At 35.8% G+C, this 14,884-nt stretch overlaps 1 protein-coding gene across 1 annotated transcript; it reads right to left on the bottom strand.

Annotated features, from left to right (window-relative positions):
• Nucleotides 1-237: 237 nt before the first annotated feature.
• On the bottom strand, nt 238-14,384 carry c10h5orf22 (chromosome 10 C5orf22 homolog). Its single transcript, XM_073848927.1, has 9 exons — nt 14,217-14,384; nt 13,908-14,053; nt 11,948-12,097; nt 11,381-11,795; nt 9,747-9,809; nt 7,381-7,502; nt 7,124-7,190; nt 3,862-4,001; nt 238-738 (listed from the first exon to the last, which is right to left on the bottom strand). The coding sequence occupies exons 1-9, from the start codon at nt 14,283-14,285 to the stop codon at nt 591-593; spliced, it is 1,320 nt and encodes a 439-aa protein (XP_073705028.1). The 5' UTR covers nt 14,286-14,384; the 3' UTR covers nt 238-590.
• Between the last annotated feature and the right edge of the window lie 500 nt (nt 14,385-14,884).

Here is a 14,884-nt window from a genome sequence, read left to right as displayed (position 1 = left end):
TTAAAGTCAGGTCAGGCATATTCAGGGCAGTCTAGAAGTCGGCGGGTGTGGAGCAATAAAAGAGGGTGCCACGCACAAAGCTCAGATGAATTGGTAACCGCCTCAGGCTTCAGACAAAGACAGCCGAGGCACAAAGGGCCACACAGGAAGAGAGGAAATCGGCTGTCTTGTATCAATGTATCTGCTATTCCCAGACTGAAGTAGGATACACGAGGGATGAATGACTGCAGCACAGAATTCATATGAAAGTCTAAGGTTTTTTACTGTGCTAATAAACCAAATCATTTTAGTGACAACAACAACAACAAAAAACGCAGTGTTTCAGCATCTCTTATTTTGAATCAGTGCACTCCAAATACATACAAGAAAACCTCTTAAATTAAAAACCCATTTCCCAGCTAGAAAATTCATTTCCCCTTCCATTCGCATCTATACATCTCAACCTCATTGTTACACACCCACTCAATGCAGGCAATACCAAGGAGTACATGGCAAATATCAGCATGCTTTTAAAAGCTTTGCAACATCCACTTTCTGAAAGCAACCATTGGTAAAGAACATTGCACAGCTGCTGAATTCAACCTCCCTCCTCATGCGGTCTGTGATGTGCTCTCTGATGCTATCGATTCATACTCTCTGTGAACATCTAAGCAGCCGAAGATGGACTCTAGAATGTTCAGCACACCGTTCTGGATGGAATCCACTTGTTCCGCTGGGCAATACTCATCCAAACTGGATCTGACAAGAACAAACGGAAATTTAAGAAATATTTAAACCCTATATCCACTAACATATACATTATTAAAGGGATATTTCATCCAAAAAAAAAAAAAAAAAATCTGTCATTAATGACTCACCCTAATGTTGTTCCAAACCTGCAAGACCTTGGTTAATTTTCAGAGCACAAATGAAAATATTTTTGATTAAATCCAAGAGCTTTCTGATGCTGCATAGATGCAACTACCACGATTAAGGCTCAGAACGGTAGTAAGGACATTGTGACGTACATTTACAAGAGTCTGTCATGAACGCGCAGCAGAGAATGACACAGAAGAGTAGAAATTGTTGAATAAAGTCATTTTTTGTTTTCTTTGCACAAAAAAGTTTTCTCGTAGCTTCATAAAATTACGGTTGAACCACTGATGTCACATGAACTAACTTAACTATATTTTTACTACCTTTCCGGGTCCTGAATGTGGTAGATGCGTTGCTGTTAGAAAACTCTTGGATTTTATCAAAAATATCTTAATTTGTTTTTTTGAAGATGAATGAAAATCGCACCAGTTAGGAACAACATGAGGAAGAGTAATTAATGACAGAATTTACAGTTTTGGTGAATTATCCCTTAATATACAATCAAGCCTGAAATTATTCATACCCCTGGCAAATTCTGACAAAGTTACTTTTATTCAACCAGCAAGTTTTTTTTTGACCGGAAATGACACAGGCTTCTCCCAAAAGATAATAATATGATGTACAAGAGGCATCATTGTGGAAAAACATATTTCTCAGCTTTTATTTACATTTGAACAAAAAGTGGCATGTCCAAAATTATTCATACCCTTTGCAAACTGTCACAGTCTATGGGAAAATCCAAAGTTCTATACCATTCCAAATAGTCCAAGCTGTTCTAAAGCATCCTCATTACCCTGATTGGGAACAGCTGTTTTAATCAACTCAACAGGTGAAAAACAGAAGCTCTCTGCTGTTGGTTTGTGGACAGTCATGGCAAAGACAAAGGAGCTCACTGAGGACCTGCGGCTGCGCATTGTGGCTGCTCACAAGTCAGGAAAGGGCTATAAGACCATATCTAAATGTTTTGAGGTTCCAGTGGCTACAGTGCAAAGTATTATTAAAAAATACAAGACGTTCTGCACTGTGAAAAATCTCAGAGGAATTGTTTGGCCACAATGATGTAGCCTTCATTTGGCGTAAAAAAAAAGGAGAACCTTCAACCCTAAGAACACCATCCCCACTGTCAAACATGGTGGTGGGAACCTAAAGTTTTGGGGGTGTTTTTTAGCCAGTGGACCAGGGAACCTAATCACAGTAAACGGCGCCATGAAAAAGGAGCAATACATCAAAATTCTCAACAACAACATCAGGCAGTCTGCAGAGAAACTTGGCCTTGGGCACCAGTGGACATTTCAGCACGACAACGACCCAAAACACACAGCAAAAGTGGTGAAGAAATGGTTAGCAGACAAAAACATTAACATTTTGCAGTGACTTAAATCCAATTGAGAATCTGTGGAGGGAGCTAAAGATCAGGATGATGGCAAGGAGACCCTCCAACCTGAAAGAGTTGGAGCTCATCGCTAAAGATGAATGGGCAAAAATACCAGTGGAAACATGCAAAAAGCTGGTCAGCAATTATAGGAAGCATTTGAATTGCTGTAATAGCCAATAAAGGCTTTTCTATTGATTATTGAGAAGGGTATGAATAATTTTGGACATACCACTTCTTGTTCAAATGTAAATAAAAGATGAGTAATATTTTTTTCCACAATGATGCCTCTTGTACATCATCTAATTATCTTTTGTTAGAACCCTGTGTCATTTCCGGTCAAAAAAAAAAAACATGCTGGTTGAATAAAAGTAACTTTAAGTCAGAATTTGCCAAGGGTATGAATAATTTCGGGCTTGACTGTATGTGCAATAATACATATACAAACACTACTGTTCAAAAGTTTGAGGTCGGAAAAAAATACTTTTATGTAGCAATGACACATTGATTAATCAAAAGTGACAGCAAAAACATTCATAATACAAAAGATTTCTTTTTCTAATAAATAATGTTTTTTTTGATATTTCTATTTATTAAATAAATAAAAATAAAAATATTAAGCATAATATCTTTGTTCAACACTGATAATAATAAGAAATGTTTTTTTAAAACACAAAATCAGCATATTAGAAAGATTTCTGAAGGATCATGTGACACTGAAGACTGTAATGAAAATTCAGCTTTGCCATGACAGGAATAAATTATATTCTAAAATATATAACAATATTCACAATATCGGCATTTTAGAAATAAATGCAGCCATTTTTAATTAAGTATTAATACATATTAATAATAATACTATAAACTAACAAACAAAATTATTTGAACACAGGTCCCTTTGCTTTGCAGTTGGTGACCGCCACTAATGTCCACTCAAAAAGAAAACCAATAAAAAAAAATGGTGCTTGTCAGTCGTGTTGATGTGCCATCAGTCAGAGAATTCTGTATTAAAAGACTAAATAATGAAAAATATTCCAATGGACCATGAAGGGCTGAGCTCCCCCTGACTCAAAGAGATAAGAGAGTGACTGATGAGTGTGCTGTTGAGTCTGTGCTCATTAAAAAGCATGCTAACAGATCACTGAAACACAAATCTCACATAACGCCATCTGTCTCGACGGCGCAGATTCAAGCATCTGCTTTTGGGGCAACAACCGGCCTACAAACATTCATTATATCATGAATTACAATGCTAATTAATGCAGACCAAAAAGAAAACAAGAAATAGGATTTTCTGGTTCTCTGAGGGGAAAAAAAGAACCTTAGAACCTTTAACCTTAGAGCAGGAGTTCTCAACTCTGGCCCTCGATGTCCATTTTCCTGCAGAGTTTAGCTCCAACCCTAATCAAACACACCTGAACAAGCTAATCAAGCTCTTCATCATTACTAGAAAGTTACAGGCAGGTGAGTTTGATCAAGGTTGGAGGTAAACTCTGCAGGAAAGTGGACCTCGAGGGCCAGAGTTGAGAACCGCTGCCTTAGAGGATGTAACAAAAAAAAAGATTAAAGGACACAATGTACTTTCCAAAAGGAGACACAGAACAGACGTCCATATGCTCTAATGACTGATGTACCTGGACATAGTGACTATGGTGGGTTTGGGCAAGGCTTCCAGGAAGAGCTGCACGGCCGTGATCATTTGCTGAATCTCCTCCTCACTGCTGATGTGGTGAGGCAGCTCGGAGTAATCACAGGTCAAGCCTGCTTGATGCACCTAGACTCACACCACAGGCACAAATACATCAGTCTGTGGTGCTGGCAGACGTGCCTCAGCACTACAAACCAAGGGAGGCAAATTTGTTATCACTCATGTTCTGCTTGGAGACTCTCAATAGCTCGAAAAGTGTACTTGACAGATTGATACTACATTATTTTTCCTCATCGCTGCAAAACAATTTTTCATTAGTATTGTGTTTCTCGTATATATATACTATATATACACTGGCATTTAAAGGTGCCATAGAATGCATTGAAACAATATTTTAAATTGTTCTCTGATATCTACATAGAAGGTATATGGCATAGGAATGGGCAAAAAAATTCCAGAAATGGTTCTACAGGTCAATTTACAACCCTAGGATTTGTCCCTAGAATTAAGACTCCGTCCACACGAAGCCGGTGCGTTCCTTATCCGATCATTTTTTTTCCTTGTTCTAAAAAAAAATTCCGTAAACACGGCATCGTCTCAAGAAATATCTGCGTACACACGAAACCACTGAAAACGGTGTAGTATATATGCCAGACCAGTATGGGGCGCTGTAATTCTGCCAAAGAGATACACTATACACGGAGAAGAAGACTTTGAGCATGCGCATAACCTTGCGCGCTGTATACGCTGTATATAGTTCTACCTGGTCTTATCCAAAATTTTCTCCTGGTTGCTTTCCTGGTTGTCTTCCGCGGTGGATCTAAGAGCATGTGGCATATGGTGTTGTTCATTATCGCTTGTTGCTCATAACAGTTGCATAGAAGCAATAGATTTTGCTGTAATAAAGCTAGTAGGCTTAGTAGCAACACGAACACAATCATGTAGTCCGCCATTATTGTTGTTGCTGTTACGTGTGACGCAGCCGACACGTGATGTGATGACATCATTGTTTCACAAAATATACGGATTGGCTGTACACACGAAACCGCAAGGGTGTCGTTTTGAGATTTATCCACTTTGGGACCCGGTTTCAAAAAATAGCGGTTTCAGTCTCCTAAAACGCCGGATCCGTGTGGACGGAACGCCAATACGATAAAAAAAATTTATACGTATACAGCGAAACGCGTCTCCGTGTGGACAGGCCCTAAATGGTCTGTTATTGGCTTATTTGGAAGGCTTGTGAATATTAATGTGAGCTCTGCTCTGATTGGCTGTTTCACAGAGCTGCTCATCTCAATAGCTAGCACATGGAGGAAATATTTATTTAATTACGGAGCTCTAGCTGCTTTTAATAGGCGGTTTGTTGAATCTGCCATTTTGAATCCCCGACATTTTACTCTCAATATGGTAATTGCATGTGCTCTGTGTAACGTTAAACTGCAGCGACACAAGGACTTACCGCACAAGTTTTGATGCTTTAGTGATCATTCGTCATCATCAGCGTAGTCAACTCTCTCCGTTTATGTGGTAAGTGAAATCTAACTGCAATGTAACAGTATGTACATCTGTACTGCAATGTAACAGGCTACCGCTAGTATTAAGCTAACCATGTCCCTTCAGTAGCTCGCGTTATTTTACTGATGTACTGACGTTACTGGTGATTGGGCGAATGCAAATGTTGGAGGCGTAACTATTAACGATCAGGACTATTGCGTAATAGTCGGTGTTATGTTGGAATTGACCTATTTTTCGGTGGTCTTTTGAAAACACCGGATTTATATAAGAAGGAGGAAATGGTAATGTTTGAGACTCATGGTCTGTCATGTTCATGTACTGAACTGTTATTATTCAACTATGCCAAGGTAAACACAGTTTTCCATTCTATGGCACCTTTAAAAGTTTGGGATCAGTAAGATTTTTTATGTTTTAAGAAGTATTTTCTGCTTATCAAGATTATGTTTATCTGATTAAAAATACAGGAAAAAACAGTAATATTGTGAAATATTATTGCAATTTAAAATAGTGGTTTTCTATTTTAATATACTTTAAAATATTATTTATTCCTGTGATGCAAAGCTGAATTTTTAGCATAATTACGCCAGTCTTCAGTGTCACATGATTCTTCAGACATCATTCTAATATGCTGATTTATCATCAAAGTTTTTTGGAACCTATGATACTTTTTTCAGAATTCTTTGATGAATAAAACGTTAAAAAGAACAACATTTACTTAAAATGTAAACGTTCGAAGTTTAGGGTCAATACATTTTTACATTTTTATTTAGCCAAGATATGTTACACTGATAAAAAGTGATAGTAAAGATTTCTATTGTTAGAAAAGATTTCTATTTTAAATAAATACTGTTCTTTTTAACTTTTTAATTCATCAGAGAATCCTGAAAAAAGTATCACAGGTTCCAAAAAATATTAAGTAGCACAACTGTTTCCAACATTGATAATAAATCAGCATATTAGAATTATTTCTGAAAGATCATGTGACACTGAATACTGGAGTAATGGCTAATGAAAAATCATCACAGGAATATATTATATTTTATAGTATATTAAAATAGATTTTTTTTTCTTTTTAATTGCAATAATATTTATTTTTTCTGTATTTTAGATCAAATAAATGGAACTTTGATGAGCATATAAGACTTACTTAAAAACATTAGAAATCTTACTGATCCCAAACTTCTGAACAGCAGTATATTCCACTAATTTATTTTTTATTATCATTTAAATTGAGTTTTTAGGGGTTTCAAACCTGACATACTTCAAACTTCTTCCATAAAAAATAGCTAATCATGAATAGAGATTCAATAAGAGTACATACTGCAGCAGTACACTCCTGACAGACGCTTATTTTGATTTATTTTATTGTATTTCCCAACATTGTTCAAATTCAAATTGACCCCAAGCAGAAACAACGTGACTAGCATGGATATGAGCTACATTTCTGCAGTCTCAAATAGAGGGTTAAAACTTCAATATCATCTGTCAACTGGTTTTCATTATGTTTGAGGAATTTATTATACAAATGTGAAGGTAAAATAAAAAGATAATAGACTTGCTGATATTTTCGACATATATCATTTTAGTCTACGGAAGCATAAAAATGAGGGCTGTCATTGGGATTGTAGAGCCACAGGCTCTATGCTTTAGGATATTTGGGAAGACAGATACTTCAAACATTAAAATACCCAAAGCATATAAACACACACACACACATACATATATAACTTTACCATTTCATAGTCTGGTGACTGGGTTCGATTCTTAAGGCTGTGTACAAGTCTGACAAGAGATTTCATTCTACAAAGAAAGAGAGGGGGAAAAAGAAAACAAAAATCAATTCATGAGGCTGTGTTATCTCCTGCTTGATCAAATGCATACTGATTATATACAGCAATCAATCGAGCCCAATGGTGCGCTGATATGCAGCTAAAATCAAAAAGCACACAGCCTGTGGCTCTACAGTCTCAATGACGGCAGTAATGCGTACCTTGGGTTTGCTGCTAAGCGTTCAACAGTTTCCTGGCTGTCGTCCTCCACCAGTTCAGCAAATGCAGCCTCCAGGTCTTCAAGTTGGTGAGTGCGTCTCTCTACGCAATCTAAGAGCTCCTCCTGAAAACCAACACATGGTATGTAAAAGGCTGTTATTTGTCACCATGGGAAATGTGAATTCTGTGTGACCTGTATTCAGCAAAATAGACTGAGGTTCAAAAGCCTGAGATCACATTGAATATATATGGGATCTCATTTAAACCTGGGAATAAACAAGGTTTTTATGTGACGAATCAAAAGTAAGTACCTCAACAATGTTTGAGGTCAAAAAGGTTTTTGTTTGTTTTTTGGACATTTTCCCCCCTCAGGAAGGACACATTTAATTGGTTAAAAATGACTGTATGTATGTATGTATGTGTGTATATATTATGAACAATTTCTATTGTAAACAAAGAGTAGCAAATCTGCATATTAAAATGATTTCTGAAGGACCATGTGGCACTGAAGACTGGAGTAATGACTGCTGAAAATTCAGCTTTGCCATCACTGAATTACATTAAATATTAAAATATCTATATTTTAAATAAAAAACTTTTACCAGGGTTCAAGCGCTTTAAGGCATTTAAGCAAATATGAAACAAAAAAAAATATTGTTTAGCAAGCCTGTAACCACCTAAATCAATAAATGAAACATTTTTGGCACAATTTGGTAATTTGCCATAGATATTTGATGTTTTTTAACGTTTATAACTGTAATAGCACTAGCTGTGGTCTGATCCACTTAACACTTTGCATGCTTGTTTAGAATCGCCTGTCACAAGTGCTCATCAGGTTTTTTGAAGTTTTGAGTTTTTCTTTAGGTTTTATAAGATTTGGGGTAAATTTGGAGAGGCCCCTTTTCTAAACGACCCTAATATAGCTTCCCAAAGGGTAAATTAAAAAAAAAAATTTTTTTAAATTATTGGCCTAGAGTGTCCAGTTAATTGTGCTGCAGTGGTTATTTCGAGATTGAGTGAAGAACCTTGGACTAGTTCACAAAAGTACTTTTTTTTTTACATCTTCTCAATCATTTAATAAATGATTTGATTGACAGCAGTGGTTCTAAAGACAACGTTGTCCAAAATGAGAAGTTATATTGTATGATATAAATATTGTGCGTATATGCGGAAAACCGTGTGATGGACAATCGTTTACGCCTTTGCCTCCAGTGGCCGATTTTGTTTAAATTTCGAACAGGCCCACCGAGTTTCATTCCGATTGGCCTCCGTTAACTTTGTCTAATGGGTGCTCAAATCATGTTTTTTAAGTTTCCTTGTTGAGGACTTCGGATCAAGACCACGCACACCGATTTTCATGTTGATCGGACAAATGGTTGCGCAGTTAAAGTGATTTCTATGTTTTTTTCCCTCTTATAGTGCCAACAAGTGGCCAAGCTCTGCTATTTCTTTCCTGTGACCTCAGATTGAGCTCTTACATAAGTTCTGAGTTTGGCAGAGATATCTCATTTAGTTCAGGAGTTATATTTTACTAAAAGTTGCCCTGCCCCTTTTAAACGTTTTGGCATCCCTTTGTTTTTTGATAATTATTGATTTATTTACTCTGCAGAGAATATTTCTATACTGGTTTGGTTGCGATCGGATGAAAAACCTAAGAATTGTTCGCAAAAAGTACGTTTTTCAAAAAAAAAAAAAAAAAAAAAAAAACGTGAAATACTCAAAAATTTCGCCAGTCTCTCGATCGAACCTAACGCATGTGTTTTTGTACTTTTGACCGCTGTAGCGCCCCCATCAGGCCAATTGGGGCGAGGCTTGGTCACGTTGTAGGAAGTGAGAACCACCATCCCTCCAAATTTCACGTCTCTACGACTTAGGGTTAGTTCTGCAGGATAAGTTTTACGTGGAGATCGCTGATCCGTGACCATTCAAACACACTGTCCTGTTTGTCATGCTAATAATTTAATTTGCAATTGAAATGGTTTTTAAGTAGAAAAATGCAAAGCATTTTCACTAGTAGTCTCAGACCTCTGTCTGTATGTATCAGCATTTAAATGTGAAGATGTCAAAGAGGTCAAGCATGAATTCTAAAAGAGTCACAATGACTGATTTTGATAAAAGCTGTCGCAACAGCTAATATATATATTCTTTTTTAACCACATATCAGTTGGATTAAACATTAACTTGGAGAGCTGTTGAACACAGTTGCTGCCATTGTTTGAAAAAAAAAAAAGGGTTAGCTTTAGCTTCTTGTAAGATTAGATTTAGCTTCACCGCCTGGAGGTGTTTAGGAAGCCAAAGTGCCTGTTGCTATGACTGAATGGATATCTCATGATTAGTTATGGTACATTTGATTAGGAATCTCCGTTACCTCGTCTGAATCCTGCTGTGGCCTGCTAAAGCTATATAACTCCTGCAGGAGAGCATATTCTTCCTGTAAGACAACAATGGTGGCAAACAGACAGCATATATAGATACATATAAAACAATATTGATTCCATGTGAGCTCTAAAGAAACTGCATTTAAAGAGATACAGTGCCTTGCAAAAGTATTCATACCCCTTTATTTTTTTTTCACATTTTGTTTTGTTGCAGCATTATGTTAAACTGCTTTAAATTAGTTTTTTTCCCCCACATCAATTTACACTCCATACACCATAATAATGACAAAGCAAAAAACACATTTGCAAATTTGACAAATTTATTAAAAATAAAACACTGAAATAAGTATTACCATAAGTATTCATACCCTTAACTCAGTACATAGTTGAAGCACCTTTACAGCCTCAAGTCTTTTTGGGTATGATGTGACAAGCTTTGCACATCTGCATTTGGCAATTATCTGCCATTCTTTGCCTCACCTTTTCACCTCTCAAGCTCTGTCAGCTTGGATGGGGGCTGGCAGACATTTTCTAGAGTCCTAGTTGTTCCAATCGTCTTCCATTATGGATAATGGAGGCTACATGCTTCTGTGAACCCTCAATGCAGCAGATATTTTTCTGAACTCTTCCCTAGATCATTGCCTTAACGCAAGTCTGTCACTGAGCTCTACAGGCAGTTACCTTGACCTCAGGACTTGGTTTTTGCTCTAATATGCATTTTCAGCTGTTACACCTTTTCTGAGAGGTGTGTGCCTTTCTAAATCCTACTCATTCAAATGAATTTGCCACAATTTAACTCCACTCGAAGTGTAGTAACATCTAGAAGCAATATGAATGCTCCTGAGCTAAATTTCGAGTGTCCCAGAAAAGGGTATGAATACTTATGCAACGGGATCTTTTCAGTTTTTTTATTTCTAATAAATCTGCAAAGTTGTTACAAACCTGTTTTGTGCTTTGTCATTACGGTGTATGAGATGTAGATTGATGTGGAAAAAAAGTAATTTAAAGCAGTTTAACATAATGCTGCAACGAAACGTGAAAAAAAATGAAGGGGTGTGAATACTTTGCAAGGCACTGTAGCTTACCCAAAATTAAAATTCTGTCATTAATTACTCACCCTCATGTTGTTCAAGACCCGCAAGATCTTCATTCATCTTGAGAACACAAATTAAGATACTTTTGATTAAATCTGAGAGCTTTCTGCTGCATACACAGCAACACAACTACTACGTTCATGTGACATCAGTGGTTCAACCTTAATTTTTAATGAGGCTACGAGAATACTTTTTGTCTGCGAAGAAAACAAAAACGTGACATGTAGTTGTGTTGCTGTTTGTGCAGGGTCAGAAAGCTCTCGGATTTAATTAAAAATATCTTAATTTGTGTTCTGAAAATGAACAAAGGTCTTACGGGTTTGGAACGACATGAGGGTGAGTAACTAATGACAGAATTTTCATTTTTTAATGAACTATCACTTTAAGCCTTGGAATCAACATCTTCCATTTGTCTATAAAGCTGTTTCTATATCAATACAATGTGGGTTTAAGTAAGTGCAGTATGGAGAAGTAACTGCTATCATTTAAGAAACAAAACGGACTATAATGATGGATCTTGCTCACTCCACCTGCGTGTACATCTCCTTGAAAGGGTTCTTACAGGAGAAAAAATCCAAGTCAATGTCAAGTATAAAAGGGTCACTTTGCTCTATAACTGCTAAAAGCCGTTCTGTAACGCAGCTTGTTGAACCCTCATCAGCCTTCACGACTGTATCACTGCCGTTTCCTGACGTAGTGCTGCTATCAAGTGGTTGAGAAGAGGAAGTGCACGGGGTATCCCTGTTTAACTGCACATCACTGTCATCTTTTGCAGTTGATTTGGGTATTTTAGCACCACTTTGTCCATTTTCATTTGTCCTTTTCTCCGAACTGGCAACAGGATTCACTCGAATGACATTTAAATGTAACTCTTTAGGGTTTTCCAGCTGATCCAGTGGAACGTAAAGAGCGTCACTCACAAAGTAATCGTCTCTGCTTGTGACCCTGCAAAGAGAAGGAGATTTAGTGTGAATGTTTTTAAAACGTCGATTCTAACAGAACAATGTTTTCTGACAGGGTGGAGGTCTCATCCTTATTAATAGTAAATGAACGTCTGCTGCCATCTCATGGTTACATGCTGATATGCTGCACCTGACCTGATGGTGGTCGTGGATGAATCTTTCCCCACACACATTGAATGCTCCCCTTCTTTGATCTGCTGAGCCCAGTACGGATGCAGCCAGGCTACGTGGGATACGTGTCCAGCATAGACCATTGGCATAATCCAATTCTCAATACTCAGCTCACTGCAAGAGCAAACAAAAACATGTCAACCCTTATACTCACTGTTGCAACTAATGGTGTGAACAAATATCAGCGGGCTTTATTCTCAACAGCATGAGCTGTCTTTTTAAAGTTCCTCTGATTTTAATAGTCAGAGGAGGATTCATGCATTTATTTTTTTGTACAGGCAGGTTTGTGCATTTCTTCTTTGAACATTTATGGGCATTTCTTCGACAACCACCCTGTAGACTGTCCAACACTAGACTTTACTTGGACAACAACAACAAAAATCAATAACTAAATAAATATTATAAAAAAAAAAATGATAAAAAAATAAAACAAATGTTAACTAAAATAAAATATATTTCAGCTAGTTGCTGAAGCAAAATGTGTAATTTAGTTTGACTAAATAAATAAACTAATATACACTACCAGTCAAAAGTTTATGAACAGTAAGATTTTAAATGCAAGACTGCATTTATTTGATCCAAAATACAGCAAAACAGTACATTTTTAAATATTTTACTATTTAAAATAACTTTTCTATTTTAATACATTTTAAAATGTAATTTATTCCTATGATTTTTTTAGCAGTCACACGACCCTTCAGAAATTCTAATATTCTGCTTTGACGCTCAAAAAAACATTTATTATTATTATTATTATGCTAAAAACAGCTGAATATATTTCAGGTTTCTTTGATCAATAGAAAGTTCAGAAGAACAGCATTTATCTGAAATAGAAATAATTAGTAATTTTATAAATGTCTTGATCATCACTGTATCATCACATCATCCTTGCTAAATAAAAGTATTAATATTAATAAAAAAAAAAAAAAATATATATATATATATATATACTGACTCCAAGGTTTTGCTCGGTATAGTGTATAATGTTACAAAAGCTCTTTATTTCAGATAAATGCTCATCTTTGGATCTTTCTATCCATCAAAGAATCCTGAAAAAAAAGTACTTTACTGTTTTAAATATTGGTAATAATAATAATGATAAAAAATGTTTCTTGAACAGCAAATCAGCATATTAGAATGATTTCTGAAGGATCATGTGACACCTGGAGTAATTATGCTAAAAATGTAGCTTTGATAACAGCAATACATTACTTTTTAAAATGTATTCAAATAGAAAGCAGTTATTTTAAATAGTACAAATATTTCACAATATTACTGCTTTTGCTGTATTTTGGGTCAAATAAATGCAGGCTTCTTAAAAAAACAAAAACAAAAAAAACCCAAAAAAAATCTTCTTGATCAAAAACATTTGACTGGTAGTGTAAACTATATAAAAAATAAAAAGAATAAAAATGACAAATAGAAAACGTTAACTACAATTAAGATGAAAATGAAAAATGGAAAATATAAAAATAAAAACTAATTCAAAATACACTAATGTAAAAATATATAAAGTAACATAACGGCACGATCATTTTCACCACATCTAAAATGACATTGTGTCTAACAGCATTATGTGGTGCAAGTTACATTTTAAACTAGTTTGGAATTGAATGGATGCTTTCTCATGCTAGGGCTAATTGCATAGATAGCATATTATGAATCATAATTAAATCAATTAAATCATTTTTTTAGATAATTCAGAAAACTATAACTTGATTTGAAATTATGTCAAACAAAAATATAAATACAAAAATATTCAATATTATAAAAATATCTTAATATATTTATTTTACAAAACAAAAGTTTTTTTTATATACTTGATTTTCATATTTCATGAGACTTTGGGTCTGGGACAAGGGTGAAAAAAAAATACATATTTAAAATCCTTTCCAAAGTTGATGAAAAACCCTTAGAAACTTACCTGAGCAGAGTATCTTTGTCATACACAGTATCAGCAGGCATATTCACAGGGATGAGGAGATCAGGATGGGAGTCCAAATGGACCATTTTAATGCCCTTTATTGGAATATGTTTAGAGCCAATGGCACGATATATGTGTTTCACAACCTAAACCAGGTGAAAAAGACATTTCAGTAACGATTTTGTAGGTGGTGATCTATCATTTAAAACCACTGTCTACTTTGCTTTTATTAGAACAACTGTAAATGCAGCTATTTAGCTGGCGTAACATTTAAAGCTTTAAATCAGCAAGAACTCCTATCTAAGTTACCTCATGGTGGTCTTCTACAATCCACACGGGCAGTTTGGGATACACGCGTTTCTGAGGGGGCGTCTTCATTTTTTACAATAGTGGTTATTAATTTCTGTCTTTATTTAAAACTACAACAGCATTTGAAAGACTTGTGGCGTTTATTATTATACCGCTAGAAGTGGTGCACTGTGCGTCTTCGTTTTTCAACCGGGTGGAAACAAGCGAGACTGAAACAAGTTTTGGATTCCTATTTCCTACGACAGGTAATGTAAATGTATTTTCACATAAGGTTTCTGATTTTAATTATGTGGGTGGCGACAGGATGGCAGACATCTGAGAAGAAAGAAAGAATGTATTACAGGTGAGGAATAGGAATCATTAATCCTCATATTGTAGTAAACGATATTTTAGCTAGTGGCAGCTATTATTTACTTCAGTTCGTTTAAGTTGTTTCATGAAAATGTGTATACAAAACGGTGTATTTCCAGCTAAATCTTGAGTTTTATTATTTGTAGTTAGTCTCAGTGATGTAGTTAGGGTTACCACTTTTAATACCCCAAAATAAGGGACGCTTTAGGGGGGGGAGGGGGGGGGGGTAGGGGTCATCTCAAAAAAAGGTAAAAAGGTTTCATATGAGTTGTGCATATAATATGGGACGTCCTGAATAAGAACTGATCATTGTTTAT

This window comes from Garra rufa, chromosome 10, assembly GCF_049309525.1.
Source record: "Garra rufa chromosome 10, GarRuf1.0, whole genome shotgun sequence".
NCBI classification, from domain to species: Eukaryota; Metazoa; Chordata; class Actinopteri; order Cypriniformes; family Cyprinidae; genus Garra; species Garra rufa.
This window is presented reverse-complemented; position numbering and strand designations above follow the sequence as displayed.